Source organism: Strigops habroptila, chromosome 8, assembly GCF_004027225.2.
Source record: "Strigops habroptila isolate Jane chromosome 8, bStrHab1.2.pri, whole genome shotgun sequence".
NCBI classification, from domain to species: Eukaryota; Metazoa; Chordata; class Aves; order Psittaciformes; family Psittacidae; genus Strigops; species Strigops habroptila.
Genome location: NC_044284.2, coordinates 14016735 through 14034850, shown reverse-complemented (window position 1 = coordinate 14034850; position 18116 = coordinate 14016735). Strand labels below are relative to the sequence as shown.

General features: G+C 39.1%; 2 protein-coding genes across 9 annotated transcripts in view; both read right to left on the bottom strand.

The window, feature by feature from the left end:
* The window catches only part of KIF14 (kinesin family member 14), a 43354-nt gene extending 39148 nt beyond the window's left edge, over positions 1–4206 (bottom strand). For all 4 annotated transcript variants that reach the window (XR_003992905.1, XM_030496147.1, XM_030496148.1 and 1 more), the window contains exons 1-3: positions 3065–4206; positions 2381–2635; positions 782–869 (exon numbers count right to left, since the gene is read on the bottom strand). Coding sequence is in view for 3 of the 4 variants with exons in the window: in XM_030496147.1 (XP_030352007.1) it covers positions 782–869; positions 2381–2635; positions 3065–4179 (1458 nt within the window). In the remaining variant the exon portion in view is untranslated. The remainder of the gene's footprint in view (positions 1–781; positions 870–2380; positions 2636–3064) is intronic.
* DDX59 (DEAD-box helicase 59) overlaps positions 4187–18116 on the bottom strand; it is a 32982-nt gene continuing 19052 nt past the window's right edge. The window contains exons 8-16 of one of the 5 annotated variants that reach the window (XM_030496170.1): positions 15492–16324; positions 12501–12668; positions 11984–12073; positions 11304–11555; positions 10382–10534; positions 9798–9926; positions 8001–8260; positions 7515–7701; positions 4187–4268 (exon numbers count right to left, since the gene is read on the bottom strand). In XM_030496170.1, the coding sequence (XP_030352030.1) occupies positions 4260–4268; positions 7515–7701; positions 8001–8260; positions 9798–9926; positions 10382–10534; positions 11304–11555; positions 11984–12073; positions 12501–12668; positions 15492–16313 (2070 nt within the window). In that variant the 5' untranslated portion in view covers positions 16314–16324 and the 3' untranslated portion in view covers positions 4187–4259. Of the gene's footprint in view, positions 4269–7326; positions 7702–8000; positions 8261–9797; positions 9927–10381; positions 10535–11303; positions 11556–11983; positions 12074–12500; positions 12669–15491; positions 16325–17339; positions 17483–17530; positions 17548–17606; positions 17643–18116 lie in introns of those variants that run through there. The other 4 variants (XM_030496168.1, XM_030496169.1, XM_030496167.1 and 1 more) reach the window with 4 other exon arrangements.

Below are 18116 nucleotides of genomic sequence, written 5' to 3'. Positions count from 1 at the left end.
GGATTGTTTGTAGGAATTCTTTTTCTCTGCATGTTTGCCAATGTCTGTAAGGACTGATTTGCAGGTCAGTAGACCCCAACATTAAGTTAAGCTTACGCGGGCAAACTTTTCCACTTTCAGCTATTCCAGATTTCTGTATTGCTTTATGCTTGAATTCTTGACTTTGAAACCTAATACCAGTGAACACGTAATATTCTGATCCTACAGTAGATTCTCGAAACACAAAGGGAAACATAACATTATTTACGATAAAAATTTTGAAGTGTCAAAAAAAAAGATAAAATAAAATAAAATCCAGCTAGGATAGTTGATCTTTTATTATTTCAACAAGAATACTGAGCAAGAATACTAGAATTAGTATTAAAATGTATTTTGCTTTAATACGTGACAATGTTTACAGATAAATTCATATATTTTGAGCTCTATTATATATGCCTCCACTGAAAGTATGGAAACCACTAGGATTTCTTTTTGTCTTTCCTTACATAAATCTTATCTTGTAAGGCATGCTGTATAGTCTACGAACACATCAAAAATATCGTGCCCATATTTCTTTTTTATGTTATTGTCATTAAAGAAGCAAAACCATGTTGATTTGTCACTATTTAGGGAAACCCGTCAATCAACACAACTAGCAGAAATAAGGTTTGAATCAGAAAAAGAATCCAGACATTAATACATAGATCCAGCACTAAGGTATAGAATGAAAGAAATAAACAGGTATCAAAATACTGAAATGCATCAGTTTCCTCATAATTCAAAGTAAGCATAAGCATACCACCTGTTGTTTATCCATTTGTTCTATTTGAGTGAAAAGATCTTCACAAAGTCTTGGAATTATTCCTCGGTCTTCATCAAATCCCATCATCCTGTAGTTACAAAAAAACTGCTAGCTCTGTTTTGTAACTCTATAGCTATTTTTAATGTTAATTGTATAAGTCTGAAGTTGAAACGCCACATGCTTCTATGCCACAAAGGTAATCGGCAACAGAGAGAAACCTGATCTATGCTGGTTGCTTGTTTGAGTGGGGAATTGGACAAGATTATGTCCAGAAGTCTTTCCCAATTCATCCATTTAAAAATGGGTTGAAAAACTAAGTAAAATGAAAACTTTACAGCAACTGAAGAGTAAGTTGTACTATAAACAGTAAACCTATAGACACCTGATGTCCTAACACACATGCATTTTATATGCTCTGTACACTGCCAGCATAGCAACCTAATCCCCTCTCCACCTCTGATGCAGGTTTTTTTGCCTGTCTAGTTCTGCCACTGCAGAACACCAGAGTACTGTACTAATTCAGCTAGTCTAGAGATTCACACAGCTACACAACGTAGTTATGAGCAGAAATTTGTTTTGTACACTTGACCTGGGGAAACACTTATTACTGATACTCATTTCAGCCTTCCTTGAAATACAAAGGGGCGAAGGCGAGTAATTGTTTACTTGAAGGTGGAAGGGAAAACAACACAAATAAACAAACCAACCTATAAATAGAATAACAATTGCAATACTGATCATATCTCTCTTTTATGCCAAGGTAAATAAACATTTTAAGTAAAAACTGAGTTCCCACTTAAAAAGGAAAACCCTGCCTCTGTGTAAGTTCTATAGCTATTATAAATTGAGTAGAAACATCAAAATTATGATAAATTGAATAGGAAAATTTCTGGTCCTTAACTACATATCTGTAAGTCTATAATACCTCATGGGAATTACTTCTGGTCCTTAGCTACATATTTTTAAGTCTATAGTACCTCATGGGAATTATAAAGTTAATAGAACTGATTTTAATACATTCATATGTGGAAACAGAAACAGTTCACTAGGCTTTCTATTGAAAATTATGCAAAAGGTATACAAAACTGGCTATAAACCCTTGAAATGTTGCTTGACTGGGATTATTTTGTGTAAAGACTAGATTTCAAATAAGCAATGCCACAAACATAGATTTATTTATTTAAAGTTCTGAAACAGTCAGAACCGTAATTCAAATGATCTTTTAAAGGTCTCATCCAAAAAACATAATATACTTTAGAACATGTCACTTCATGCACAAAATAACCATCAGTGGTGAACAATAGCACTGGCAGAGTCTGAGAAGCTCTCAGCATTAATAAAGATTTTTCTTCACTAAAATTTCTACAAAGAGCTTTTATTTTCTTCACTAGAAGCAGAAAAAGGTCAGCATCAGATACATAAAAATATTCTACAGCTTTGTCTTACTTATAAATATTGTTTTAGTAACTTCTGGTTTAAGATATGCAAAAACATTTTAACACAATAACTATTAAGTCTATTCCATACAATCTCTTTCTGTCATTTCACGTTGCACAATTGGCTCCTACAGAATTTTAACAACTATTATTAGAAACTTACGTGTATGATTTTCCAGAACCAGTCTGCCCATAAGCAAAAAGACAAGCGTTATAGCCCTCAAAAGCTCTTTTTAGGAGTGGCACTGCCAAAGTTCTATAAATCGTTGCTTGGCTTGCAAAATTAGGATGCCACTTGTCAAAAGACCAGAAAGAGAAGTCATAACTGAAGCTGTAAGCTTGGTTTGTGGCTGGATTTCGTACAGATGTCTCTGAACCATTCATGGAGATTACAGGGAGTGAGTTTTCATTTTTCTCTCTGAATGGGAGGAAAAAATTTAGAAATTGAAACACATAAGCTACATGCTTTAAGTTAGTCATTTCAATCAATTCCTAGTGGAAAATAAAAAGTTTGGTAATCATTATTAAAAAAAAAAAAAAAACCCAACCAAAAAAACAAGCCAACCTTTTTTGCTGAACAAAGTATTCAAGCTCAATATACTTCATCTAATGAATATTTAACAAATAGCCCCAAATGCCTATAAAGTGAATTTAACCACTTAATAAAATCTTTATCTTCACATTGCATGAAGTGAAGATGAGTCACTAGCTTATCAGCTAATTTCAAAGCATGTATTATATCCTTTTATTGGGTCTATGATTAAACAACTCAAAACACACAAAGCAGGAGTCAACATATGCTATAAAAGCATACCATTACCATCAGAAGTAAGTCCAGGATACAAACCTGTTACTAAAAGGCCGTACACGCACAGCTACAATCACTTTGCTATTTTCCACTTGGAATACATCTTTCTCGGTGCTACTGCTCTCAGCAAAAGTTTCCGTGTTCTCTTTTGGCTTTGAGCTTCTACTGACAGAAGGAGAGCTGGTGACACTAGTTTTCTTTCTGGCTAAAATTTGAAGATTAGGTGTTTGCTCATTTGAAGCTGACAGAGATGGCTGATCCTGAGAAGTGCTGATCTTTGGTGCAAGCTTAAATCCTTCTGTTGAACCTTTTGTTGGCGTCCTCAGTCTTTCTAAACTGTTATGCTTTATCACCAAGTGTGGTAACCTTTGCTTTTCAGCTGGCTTATTTATGTTACCATTTTCATTCAGTTGTTCTCCTGATAGCTTATTAGTATATTTTGAGGTAATAAATTGTTCTGATTTAGGAACTTCATTTTGAAATTTTGTGTCAACAGCACTTGTCCTGTATTTTAAACGCACACAACTGTTGTTTTCACGCAGACCATCAACAAAGCCAAAGGAATCCTTGCTGTTCAGGTTACACTGCAACTTCGTATTTGACTGACCCTCAACTAACTTAAAGCTTGGTTTAATATCGCGAGTATCATTAGTATTAATATTTGGTGTAAGTGCAATCTTGTCATTTCTTTGTGCAACAAAATCATTATTTTCTATTCCAGGCACAGTACTCCGAGTAATTTTAGTCTTCTCCATGGAGCTAGTCCTCACACGCTTCTGCAGAGTAAGTCTTTTCTCCATTTGTGTATTTTGCATGCCCTGTGATGTGTTTGCATGCAATTGTTCACTACTGGACACTGGTTTTTTGCTTGCTCCAGTTCTCCTCTGGAGCGTTAATCTGACTTCAGGTTTAAAGGTAGTGGACACGTCACCCACTTTTTTACAGGCTGAAATCACATAGGTCCTATTTACTTCCTCAGTCTTATTCTGAGAACATGAAAGTAGACTATCCTTTTCTTCCCCTGATTCATGTGATTGCAGTTGCCACCCAGACACTTTGCTGCTGGTAAAGGCATTCTGTGAAGAAGCCTTCTGCAAAGTGGTAGTACGTTGTGCCTCAGAGGGGCTTCTTGTAGGAACTGTGTAAATAGGCATTTTTGTCTTCCAGCAAGTTAATGTTAGGTTTTAAAAGTGTACAACACCTTTCCTAAAAGATTATTTCTAGTTGCTTCTTCTTAAGGAATCTGTGGGAGAAAAAGGAAAAATTGTTATGATGCTCATATCCAGTGCAAGTTGTGTTTTGGAGCTCTTTATGTATACTGCAATAAATACATCTTCCAAACATTAATAACAATTAGTAGCCTGTTTCACCTCCAATACTTAAAATACATAAATAAATTAATAGTAATTAAAAAAAAAAAATTCTTTTAAATTTGCATAACTGCTTCTACCAAAAATAGGCTATTTGATTCCATTTATTGAGTTCTCTTTGTGCCAGAAAGTAAACCCAGCATCATGAAGCAGCACCAGTTGGTACAAAGAACAATCTAACTACTTAGCAACAAAGATCAACATGGACATTTCTTTCAAATGATCTACCATGATCCCTGAAGAAAGTGAAATCGACATTGTGCCTCCATTCACTCACAACTCTTTAAGCTCTTAGTGCTTCACAACTATAAGACTCCAATAGAACAACAAAATTAACTATTGAGTAGGAAATCTGTGAACACAGAAAGCAGGTTTGGGTTGGGGTTTTTTCAGGATTTTGACATATAATATAAAACCCACTATCAGAATAGGACAGTTAGAAAAGACAACTATTAAAATGTGTTTGTACATGATTTTAATTCACTATAGTACATAGATTCATAGCAAAATAAAAAGATACCTAGCCTAGGAGACAGAAAAAAGATGGTAAAATGTGTCCTGCATCCTTTCTACACATAAGGATTTAGAAAGCTGTATGTACCCAACATGTATAAAAAAAGCATGTTTTCACTGTTGCGTATGCATCATAGTTACTGGGTTGTTACAGGTTTGACATCATTACCCACTGCAGACTTGCCAGCTGCAATTAGTTTGCTATTACGTGGCAACAAGAAGTCACCTGTCTCAGATCCTTCAAAAAACGCATCTACCATTAACAAAAGCAGGTAGTCAGGGGAAGAGGAAAAAAAAGGAAGCAGAAAAGGAAAGGGAAACAAAATGAGAACAAGTGATATACAAGCAACCATTTAACTATTCTTCAGACAGCAGTTTCTTTTATATAAATACTGCATTTTTGAGTTATAACTTTCAAGTACTCTCAGAAAGTATGCAGTTGCATCCACTTCTACATGTGTCACGACTGCCCAAAGCCTTCCTAGGTCAAAATTTGTGAGGAAAGTTTCTAGAATTTCAAAGTCGGAGCATATATATTGTTCAAACCAGTTTGATACAGGAAACTCTTCTGCTACATGAGTTGTAAAATACACGTTTTGTGATTCCACCTAGGAGTCAGTAAATAAACATGGTTGTAAGCCGTGAATTGCTTTCGTGTTTCCTAAAAGTCCATATTTTCCCTTCAAGGGAAAAGGAACTCCTTTAAAATAACTAGCATAAGGACAGACGTTCTCCCATAGTTGTGCCTTGCAAATATTCACAGCACTTTTCTTGATCGCTTCCTTAAAACCTCCTTCGTTCTAAAATAAGGTTCAAGACCCGTCAAAAGCACGCTCGTTCCTCATTTTTAATGATTACAAATAACAATCAGAGATGAAACCGAAGCGTTCAAAGCTGGGTGAAAACGCATAACGCGATAGCCCTACTATCCCTCAGCACACCTACCCTCTTCAGGCGAGCCCCCATCAGACGCTGGACACATCTACAGACCTGCTTTAGGACGGCCTCGCCGAAGCGGCCCCTCAGCCCTGCCGGCCCCACCCGCGCCCGCCGGGGGAAGGGGAGAGGAAAGCAGCGGCTGCCTGAGGGAGAGGGGGGTACCTCAGCTCTGCGGCTCCCGAAACAACAGCCCGCCCGCGGGACGCGCACCCCGGGCCCGGGCGGGAGCCCCGTCCCTCACCTCACCGCGGCCCCGCCTCACGCGCCGGCCTCGCTCCGCTCCGTGCCGGACGCGGCTCGCGCCCTCTCGTGCCCCGTTTGAATGCGCCGGGCCCGCGGGGATTGGCTCCTGCAGGGAGCTGCGTCAGAAGGGGGCGGCCCCGCGCTGGGAGGGCGGGCAGCACCGCCCGGACCGCGGCTCCCCCAGCGGAAGCGTCTCCTTCCTTACAGGGAGATCCCGCGGCCAGCAGCCTGCGGGTGACGGGCAGGAAGCCCGGCGCCGCCGGTGACCCCTCAAATGACGGGCACGGTCCGCGAACCGAGCCGCCTGCTGAGGGGAGAGCTGAGCGGCACTCGGAACGCAGCAACCACCGGGTCACCCCTTGGAACAAACGGGGACACTGAAGAGTCTGAGGCCTGGGGAGAAGGAAGATGGTCAAGTCTCCCCCGGAGAGAAAAAGTGGCCTCTTGCACAAAGATACATGCTTCTTATAAAAGATACGATTTGTAAATACTGTACAACTGAGTTAACATGGAGAAGAGTAAAAACCCAGCAGAGGGAGACAAAAGGCAAAGGAGAGGCGAGTTAAAAACAAGGTTTCCCTGTAGCAGAGTAAAGTAGTAGCAACCGTGCATAGAAAATAGTAGGCATCATAATAAATATATTTCAGATCATCAGAACTAAAACTAGTGGTGTGTCATTACTAACGATATAAATGTGGCACCAGTATGACACTTCCGTCATCTGTCTCCCAGCAGGCAAAACCTTCTCTTTGTTTCTACTCGCAGAAAAAAAATAACCAACTGAGCTGTTAAAAATTACTTAACACAGTCAGTCTATCGTATTGCTGTCCTTCGGCCAAAGAGCAGACATACAACGTACAGGGCTATCACCTAACTACCTCGCACACCTCATTCTGCCAAAAAGGGATGATGCATCACAACAGCATGAAAGCTCTGATGAAACCTATTTCTCAAGCTTCAGTCTAAAAGAAGGAAAAAAAAAAGGCAAGTTTTGATTATAACCTATCTCAGACTTTGGATGCAAGTTGTATAACACTGTCTTGATATGGTTTTGGTTTCATTACCTGAAAAAAAATACATTAAACAGCATCTGGTGTCAGAACAAGGCAAGTTATGCTTAACTGAGTAGTAATGATCTACATATTCATATGTTACATATATTATACATGTATCAATGTTATATATATGTAATATATGTAATGAACTACAATATTTCAGAAAATAAGAACACGAATTTTTACTTTAGGTTGTTTATCCTATTTGTCTAGAACTAAATTGTACTAATAACCAAGTATTTCTCCTATTGCAAGTGCTCAAGTAGGACTTTTAACTGGTCCACAGGCAATAAAGAAGAAACTAAACTTTCAGTACTGTTCACAAACAAAACTTGCATGTATATTCACAAGAAACTCCAGAGAACATACCGAGGATTCGGAGCAATGTTCCCAGTGGAAGCTTTTATGTAAGCTAACAGGAAGAGATGGAGGCTTGTTTTCAGAGACCAATCTGTCACCATATTTTTTTTCCTTTTTTGTGAGGGTGTCCTTTGCAAAGATCTCATCTGAATATAATGACATAAAAATCACCAGAAGAATGTGTTTCACAAGAAGTCTGAAGTGATTATTCAGAAATATTAAGACAAAATTGAGAGTATCTTCTCAGTTTATGTTATAAGCAAGACCAAAGACTACTGCGTTTTGAAAAAGGGCTACATGAAGTATTTTTACTAGGCACTACTGTAATTCAAACACACAATAGCCTGTATTTCAAAATAAAGATGAGCTAAAAATGAGACTCCTTAAAAAACTGAACTTCTTAAAAAAAGGCAATATACAAGGCATCAAAATTCCATGTTTATTTTTAATCACACTTTCATTATAATTACATAACTATAAATATGTCTTTATTACCTCTGAGAATTATTTTTGTCATGTTTTCTAATAATGTCCATAATATTATCTCCTGTTACAAGGCTATTCTGTAATTGTTTAAGTCTCTGTTGTTCCCTTCTCTTTTGGTCATGAAGATACGGGGAATTCAGCAGCTGTGGGGGAAGAATGGTGCCTGTTGGCTTTACTCTCTTCACAACATCCCAGAAGAGCTTCTTGCTGTTGTTATTGATAAAAGTAATTGCAGTTCCACTGTGACCCAACCTCCCTGCTCTTCCAACCTGAAAAAGAAAAAAAAAATCATTTTAAGTTATCAGTATTAAATGGAAGTTCTTCAATGATCCTTAATTTTCTGTTATAAAACACTGACTAACCTAAGAGACAAGGCCAAACCTCTGCGTCTCATCCTCTAACAAACTTCTTGAAGTCAGACTATGCAGATCTGAAGCTTTAGCTTAGATGCATCTAAAACTACAACTTGCTTATGGGATATAGCTCAAGTCCAATATTGATGCTGAGATACATGATACAGCCTATGCGCAAAAGCTTACAGTAAATCTGGTCCAAATAAAATGCTTTAAAAAATGTTTATTGTAGCAATGCCACATACATGTATCTTGTAGCAAGCATGATATGTACAAGCATGACCATAAAAAAAGCCCTTTACTTTCAATGTTCTAGTAGCTGAAAATTATTTATCAATATTATCCAAAGTGCTTGAACAAATTAGAAAGGTATATACAAAGGCTATTTATTTAGGAAGAGATAGTATGTTAATATTGGTACAGTTTTGATGCTAGGAAAGACCATCTGTATTTATTTATTACTTGCTTGAAGCTTTAGCAGAAAGATAATAAAAAACCAGAGAGGTTAGATCAATTTGCTCAGGGCCCTGTCCTATGGAGTTTCACTGCTCTCGCTGTGAAAAACAAAACATTTTTCCCTGTTATAAGGCCAGAATTTCCCTTGCAACAAGTTGTAACTATTGGCTCTTGTTCTTTTATTGCGCATCTCCAAGAAGAGTCCAGCTCTGTCTCCTCTGAAACCATCCATTACCAAAGGGAAAACCACAATTAAATCTCTCCTCCAGCCCAAACAAGCCCGGTTCCCTCTGCCTCTATTCATGGGTCACGTATGCCAGCCCCCGGACTTTGTGCAAACTCTCTCCAGTTTGTTGGCTTTTCTTGTAGTTAATGGTCTCAAAACTGGACACAGTAGTAGAGTACTGTAGCTTTTTAAGTTCCAAAAAGAGGGTAATAATTAGTTCTCTTGATCTGCTAGCCAAACTAGGGTTGGGGTGTTTTAAATACACACACACAAAATCCACACACCTTTGTTTTTAAGCAGGAAATGTTCAGAAAAAAAATCAGAGGAGATATTGGAGTAAGAAGAGGGAATGAACATAAAGTTCACAACTGCCTTCCCGACCGTATTACATGCATATCCCACACTGCAGATGAGCTGCAGCAGAAAGAGGGGTATTTGGCCTTTCTTCACACAGATAGTAAAAACATGGTTAACTTCGCTTTCTATAGACACAAGAGAGTATGAAACAGGAAAAATAATACTTTAAACATAACTGACAAAAGAACATTGTTCTAGTTTTTAGTAATCTATAGGAGACAAAAGAACAGCATTATAGATTTTAATAATTTACAGAAGAGACTTCCAGAAGAGATACTCAGCACCTTTCTTTCCCATAAAAACAATATTCTGAAGAGGAAAATAACCTTTCTGTTTACATTTACATTTAAATTTCCAGAGGTGGATGTCACATTTCAGTAGTCTTGTCAAATAACGCTTTAGCAATTTACTTACCTGATGTACATATTCATCCATACTTGAAGGCATATCAAAATTTACTACCAGTTTGACATTGACAAGGTCCAGCCCTCGTCCAAGGACTCCAGTACTTACTATAACTTCATACTTCTCCTGAAGTAATCCCTAGCAAAGGAAGAATTAACAAAAATAATTCTTTTTTAACCTCTCTAAGCATAGGCTAGGGTTAGTTATATAGTGCCAGAACACACCCCACGGGATTATTCTACTGCAGAAGAGAAAATGGCTCCCTGTATTCTTGATTTAAGCAGAAATACAATTCACAGAGGTAAGAAATAAAACCCACAATTTTAATTAAATAATTGTCAATTAAACTTAAATGTATATTTAAATTCACATTTCAAAGCAAATAATCTAGGAATTAGTCTCCAGTATTTCGCTTGGTCCCATTTGCTTGGTCCCTATTTTGCTATCTCTCACTGTCTCAGCAATACTCCAGGTTTTACTGCAGAAAAGCAGTAAATTATGGTTTAACTTGTTCAAATTAAGCAACCTTAAAAAAAAAAAAAAAAGGCCATTTTAAGTTTATCAAAACCGCCACAACTTTCGGAGGCACAGACCTGTAATATGTCTGTTCTTTCCACCTGAGACTTTTCAGAATGCATAGCTGTACACTGCAATCCTGTAATCTTATGAACAGCATCACTCAACAGATCTGCTCCTAGCTTACAGTCCACAAATACCAACACTGGAGGCTTGAAGAGTTTCTTATCCTGTAAAGTTAAACAGTTTATGTAAGGAGGTATTACAACAGTTTGCTGTTCATCATCACCAACTCGGATTCGATTTCTTCTGCTCATTATTTCTAATACAAGACCTTCAGATGAATAAATGTGTTTAGACTCTAGATAAGAAGGAACAAGGTACCAGCCAGGAAACTATACACATCTGTACATCATAAACATATGATTTGTACACTCAGAACTCAAGTTTATATCAATACATGCATTTTTTAAAAGTAAGTAGCTTTATGTTTGTTTAAAACTTCTTCGAGGTTCAGTTAAAGATTCTAATTTACTTCTTGAATAATTTCAGCCAAGACTCCAAATTTCCCCCCCAAGGTACTCATAAAAGATTATTAATGTAAAAAAATTTCAAGAAATAACTAGATTAGCTTTCTCACTGGTTTCTTTTCTGACTTTTAAAATTACGAACTACTCCCAGGCCACACAGCAGCTATGGCAGTTTAAGAAAGTCCTGTTCCTCTACCACTCTCAGATAACCGGCACAAATCTTTGTGGTGCCACACTGCGCATCACAAAAAAATAGCAAAATCATTATTTCTAATCTGTATCCCAGCAGAGGAATCTAGTTTGCTGCTGCTGCACAGGAGTTGTCGGGTGCACTAGTTAGTGCAGTTACATGCTTAACCTCACTCCTCCTCTTCACCACATACGCATTAGAATTAAAGATGAGAACCTAACAGAGATGTGTAAAGACATGACTCATAAGTTGTTCTTATGAGAAAAATACTGGACTTACATTTAGTATTTCAAACAGCTTTTTCTTTTTAGATGGCTCTTCTACCCACAAGATAATTTGGCGAACATTGGAACATGGGAGATTCTTTTCTCCAATTGTTATTCTTACAAAATTGTGCAGAAGCTGATTTGCTAAGTGTTCAATGCCCACTGGAATCGTGGCTGACACCAGTATGGTTTGATGATCGTGAGAGATGTCTTCCAAAATATCCAACACTTGCTGCTGGAAGCCCATTTTTAACATGGTATCCACCTAAGTGAAAAGAAAATGGAAAAAACCAAACAACATTTGCACCAGATTTTTCCTTGAACAGCAGAATCCTGAACAGATTGACAGAAAAACCATAATGTGCATAATTGGCATGTAATAATCCAAATGCAGGATATTTCAAGTCAGAAGAAAAGCTAAATGAGAAAATTAAAAACAAATGGTTCCCACTGGTCTAGCAGTATTAACCTATCGGGTATCTAAGTCTGTTATAGCCAACAGAACATGCCTTGTTCAAACACGTTTCAAATTGTGTTAAAAAAAAAAAAAAAAAAATCTTTTTTTCCCCTTAAGACATATATTTTATCTTTATAACAAAGACCCTGTATGTTTAATCAGTTAGACCAGCCACTCACACTCACTCTTCAAGAACCTCTGTATAGGCAATGCAGCCCTGATAACTGAAAACTTACTTCATCCACCACTACAATTTTTATGCCATGCAGTTGAACAGAACTTTGCTTTAAAATCTCAAGAAGTCTTCCAGGTGTTGCTATTATAACCTAAGAAAAGAAACACAAAAAAAAACCCAACACAGGAGTTAGAAATTCCATGAAAGGACAGATGACTCTCTCAGAAAAACTACAAAGTTACAGCACATAGGTGAGAAGGGTGCTTATTACTGAAATTACCTGCATTCGAGTTCTAAAACTTTTGTAGATAACTTAATAAACTGTGAAGCCTCAAAAAGAAATGGACCCTTTAGAACTCTAATGGCAGCGTCCAAATACAAGCAATGTAACCTGCATTTATATGTATATATATATGCAGATTATAATAATAAAAATTAACTATTTTTGCTGTAAATCAGAACTCCTTGTCTGTTTGCATCTTTGTGTGACCATATATGTCAACAATCACATTTTTCTTTTCCGTGAATGTCATGAAAACATAACTCTCCCCAAGATCTTTCCACACTACAGTCCTTACCTTAACACTTTGCTTGAGACGGTGAAGCTGTGGTGGCAGTGGCAAGCCTCCTACCAGGAGAACTGTTCTCATGTTTGGTAAACCAGCCATCAGTTCTTTAGCTTGTCTCTCTATCTGAATTGCTAACTCCCTTGTTGGTGCCAAAATAAGGGCAGATGGAGTTTCTGTCTAGAAAGAGGGGAAAAAGTCTGTTGAACATGGAATTGCTTTATTATTTAGATGACAAGTTTTCAAGATTAAATCTCCCAATACTCATTATTAGTATGATATAGAATCACAGGGTGCTTTGGGTTGGAAAGGACCTTAAGATCATCTAGTTCCAACCCCCTGCCATGGGCAGGGATGCCTCACACTAGACCATGTTGCCCAAAACTCCGTCCAACCTGGCCTTGAACACTACCAGGGATGGAGCATTCATGACTTCCTTGGGCAATCTGTTCCAGTGCCTCACCACCCTCACAGTAAAGAACTTCTTCCTTATATCCACTCTAATTCTCCCCTGTTTAAGTTTGAACCCATCACCTCTTGTCCTATTGCTACAGTCCCTGATGAAGAGTCCCGCTCCAGCATCCTTGTAGGCTGCCTTCAGATACTGGAAGGCTGCTATGAGGTCTCCACGCAGCCTTCTCTTCTCCAGGCTGAACAGCCTCAATTTTCTTTTCATATAATTATACTAATTTATACAATTCAGCTACTGCGGATATAAATTATAAATCACAACTTAATTTTATATGCATATATTCATCTAAATTATATAAATGATATAGTACTGCTACTGGGGATACAATATAGACTGCTAATACCCTTTTTATTTGAAGACAGAGGGTAGAAAGGGGTTACACCTTTAACAATGCAGGCCAAGGAAGCCTATCCCTCAATTACTCAACTTCTGAAAACAAAAAATTAATGCATGTGTAAGTACACTGTTAGAATAGCTTCCTGACAACAAAAAAAAGGACCCAGAAATCCAGTAGTCATTTGTAAAAACTGGGGTTTTTCTATTTTAGTTGTTGCACTGAATCTGTAACAGAAGTTCAGAATAAATTCCACATGAACTCAAAACACAAGATGCTAGTTGAATCTAGACATCATTAAAAAAAATAGTTTTTAGAAGTCTTGATAGGAACAGACTATTTCCCTTTACTGTCTTGCACACCACTAAGTAAAAACATTAAGTATTAGCCAGAGAAGATAAGCAGCGAGAGGAACTTTATACAGCAAAAAAACATGTCTCAAATTGGAAAACAAAACTAATAGCTCCTCTGACACACTATTAGTCAGTCAAGTACAAATGAATCACTAAAGCAGTACAGTCTTAAATATTATTTTTTTGTTCCTTATACAAGGATCTCCAACCAAATTCTCACCTGATACTTCTGCAACCCAGAAAACACAAAATTACAGGGCGGTAATTCCTCTCAGATTAATACAGATTCCTAACTCCAGTTAACACATACTAACAAAGTAAAAGAATATAAGGTAAAACGGGGAAGGGGGAGGCAGGGAAACAGAATACTGTCTCCCTGCCTAGCTCCAAGACACATTATTTAAGTAATACTAATCTCCTCTTCAGTAAATAAACAAAGCTCTCAGATATTGATGCTACAGTCACAAATTCACTGAACACGTTTCTGGATGGTGTATATTCCTTTCTGGTCCCCACTGGAATACTTGCAAGGGACCAACAGCGGGTGGTTCCTTTCCCACTACATCATCAAAGGAACTACAAAATTAAACACTTGTGTCAATAAGAGCTTTTTGAGTTGCTTTCAAGTGGGCAATAGTGTTTAACAACTTATCACCACAGAACAGGTATCTGTTGAGAACCCAGGAACTGTCAAGTACCTCATAACCAGGTTACCCTTATGCTCTCAACATCTCATCTCTCCTTTACATTAAAAATTAAAGTTATTTTTAAATAATTAAAATTTCTAAAATTAAAATTATTTTAAACAACCAAATAAAATTCTCTCTTGACATATACATCAACTGAAGACGAAGAATGAGAAAGATCATGTAGAGAAATTAAATATTATTCATTAAGGCTCCAGTTTTGTGCATACTATTATAAGTGTGTGACTGTCTTGCAGATTATTGATAATCTTGCAGTTAATGATAATCAGATAGAGAGGTGCTGAAGCGTAATACTGCAGTTCTTAAATGCCTCTATATAATGCTTCTGTTCTTAAAACTAATGCTATAGCACTTTTAAGATTAGGAGGGTTACTTAAATAATCTTTAAGTACTTAATTTGAAAAAAAAAATTATACAGACATTACTGTATGTATATATACCTATAAAGGCACCTAAACAGTCCAAAACATCAACTAGACTCAGAGTCCAGAATTTTCAAATATATTTTTACGCATCTCTTTGAATAAAACCACTGAAGCAAAAAGCAATACTGACCCACATACAAGGTACAGAATACTGTTTGCCATTACTCTCATCATACAGTCACATCCTTACGAAGCAAGTTCTCTTGGTTTTTTTCCCACAGTATCAAATGAGAAACTGTATAACTATTTCAGAAACTAAAATACCCCCAATTCCTGTAGTTATTTGATGGTCAGAATTCCAACAGAAATTACTCTGTGAAATCATGCCAATGCCAAAAAACCTCTGTCAGTCATCAGATATGTAAAGATACAGGAATAACTTCTTGCAAAGGGACTCGAATTATTTTCACTTTCTATTTTAAGCCATTCAGGCAGTTTACCACAGAATTTAGTTATTTTTCTTAAGGAGAAACTGTATACTAGGTAATATTGATAGAGTTGCTTTATCTCCTGACGAAAGTGATAAAATATTTAAAGTCGTTGAAAATAATCTGCACCTCCCCCTACTCTAAGAACCAATGCTCCACCAAGCAAAAGTGTAATAAATCTCTGAATGTCAATAAAACCCACTGCAATTACATTCTCAGCTACACTGGGAACCGAAGAGACAAAGCTGCAAACCACTTTTTCTAAACACAAGAAGTTTCATTACCTCTTTCAACACCTTCATAATAACAGGGAGCAGGAAGGCTGCTGTTTTTCCGGAACCTGTGTCTGCGCTAGCAACAATATCCCTCCCTAACAGTCCAACAGGGATCATTTGCATTTGGATAGGAGTTGGGACTTCATAGCCAGAACTCTTTAAATTGTGGTTTAAAATTTCAGGAAAACCACAGTGTTGAAACTCTAAAATAGGTCTTGGAACTTGCTGGCCCTGCACAGCAATACCTAGCTGCAGTTTAAGGTTCTCAATCTGCTCATCTTGCAAACCTGAAATAAACGAATGATCTTTGTAGAAATAAGGTGTATTAGGCAGGTGAGCTTCTGTTTGCGATTCTCCTTTGGTGAGTTGATCAGATTTTAGCTTGTTTTCCTTTTCTTGAGTTTGTAGAAGGTGTTTGGCTTTACATTCCAGGCTACAAACATCTTCATCTGTTTTATCGCAGATATACTCTCCATAGCGACCACACACAACACATACAGGTTCTCCAGGTTCTGCCCAACGCTGGGATTTGCTGAAGGATTTTATGGGTTCTTCCAAAGAGCTGCCTTCATCAGTATTTTGGCTGTCCTTTCCCAAAGCTGTATTAGCAACACCAGGGTCTGCAGCTACAGGTTCTGTGTGTTCTTGTACAACTTCCTTCAAATCGCATCTTGAAGCAGAAGTTTCTGTTCTAACTGACTTACAGTCTTCGAACTTGGTGGTTTCCTCTAGCAAAGATCCTCCAGAAGACAATTTATTTTTCTTAGCAGCTGTACAACTTCTGTGCTCATCAGCAGTCCTCTTGACTTTAACAGATCTTGGTAAAAACATGCTTCAGTACACTAGAAAGAAAATTGTTACAGTTAAAAACTATTACCATTGAGAAAGGTGTGTTTTATTGTTACCACAAAAAAAGTCTGTGAAACATATTTGCAAACCTAGAAACCAACTCTCAATTGCTGAAAAGATCTAGAAACCACCTTGGTTAAAATTGATCTTGGTCTTTACTACGTTGATGCAATGTAAAGAAATAATTTAAAATAATAGCAGAGGCACAGAACACCACAGAGATCCACCTACATTTAGTTTTCAGCACTAGACATTTGCAGTTAAACAAAAACTTTGATTTTCATGGTCAGTTTGAAAATGTATCCATTCTGAGAGTCTGTCATATTTAAATCTCTGAACAGTTTAACTGTTTCTAAGAGGAGACAGAGGCAAAACATGCATTCTCTTAAGCTATGAAAAAAACCCACAAACCAACCAAACCACAGGTTTTGAAAAGTACGGCAAATTTAGTACAGGACCCACCCAAGACCTCTCCTTCTGTTGTCCTTTTAAAAGCCCACTCGAATTTAAAAAGGCTGTAAATTGGGATCTGTTTACAATCCAGCTGTTTGTTCAGGGTGTCAAAGAGCAAAGACCTACACGGTCAATTTGCCAAAGCTCTACTGTAGCAAAAGGAAGCTGAAATAAGTGTCCATAAATAACCGTAACTTTCATATTCTGAAACTTTCAGCGCCAAATGTTCTCACCAATCGTTTGCTATGGTACAATCAGTAAATAAAATACACAAACTATCCTAATTTTATTGTGAATTAATCGTACCGTATCAGCCTCCGTCAATTTCTTTTCACATCAGCTTTCTAAATATGCACAAAGCTACCTCTATGCTCACAGACAGCTTTTTTCCTGCGTGACTCGAAGCAACCCAGAGCGATGAAGCCTGAGCAGATGAGCTCTGAGGAATAGGGACAGACCCGCGGTGCCCGCACGGAGGCTGCTCCCATCGCTACTGCACCAAACCAGACCTCACCACTTATTTTTCGCAGCTAATGAGAACTTCCCACAACAAACCTCTTCATGAACTCAGCAGCCTTTCAAGCGAGGAGAGCACACGAGGAGTGAGAGGCTGACGAGAAGGGATGCGCCCCTAAGGGACTCCCGGTAGAGTCCTGTCCCGCCGCCAGCGCCACCGCGCCAGAAAGTCCCGGTCTCTTCCTGTGCCTGCCCGCAGATACCCACCCCGCGGCACAGGCCGCTCCTACCGAAAGCCTCCCCACCGCACTGCTGCGAGGCGGAGGCGGAGCCGGAGCCCGACCTCACCTGCTCCTGCTCCTGCTCCTCCTCCTCCCCGGAGGCGGCGGAGGGACGGCACCGCACCGACCGCTACCGACCGGCCGCGGCCCCGCCGCTGCCGCCTTTCTTCACAAAATGGCGGCGGCCCCACGCAGGCAACGCCGGGCAAGCGGCTGGACGAAGCTGGGAGCCGCCACCGCTCCGCCGCCGGAGAGCGCCGGGAGAGCGCGCCGGAGACGGGGCGCCGGGCGAGCGGAGAGGAAGTACAACAAGGGGTGGGGGCTCCCGCCCGCACGGCGCGGAGCAAGCTGCCGTCACCAGCGGCCGCGCCAGGAGCCGAACCCCCCGCGGCCGGCCGCAGCCTCACAGCCCGCTCCGCGGGTTGCCAGGCCCTGGCGGCCGGGCCTGCGCACTCGGCCTGGGAGGGGAAAGCCGCATGGCCGGGAGGTGTCACTGCCGAGCTCGGGTTCGGTGGGGGGGGACTGAGCGGGCGGTTGTTGACCCTCTTCGGGGTTGCGGGGCGGGGTGGCCCAGCGCTGCCGTCGTTAGAGCCCG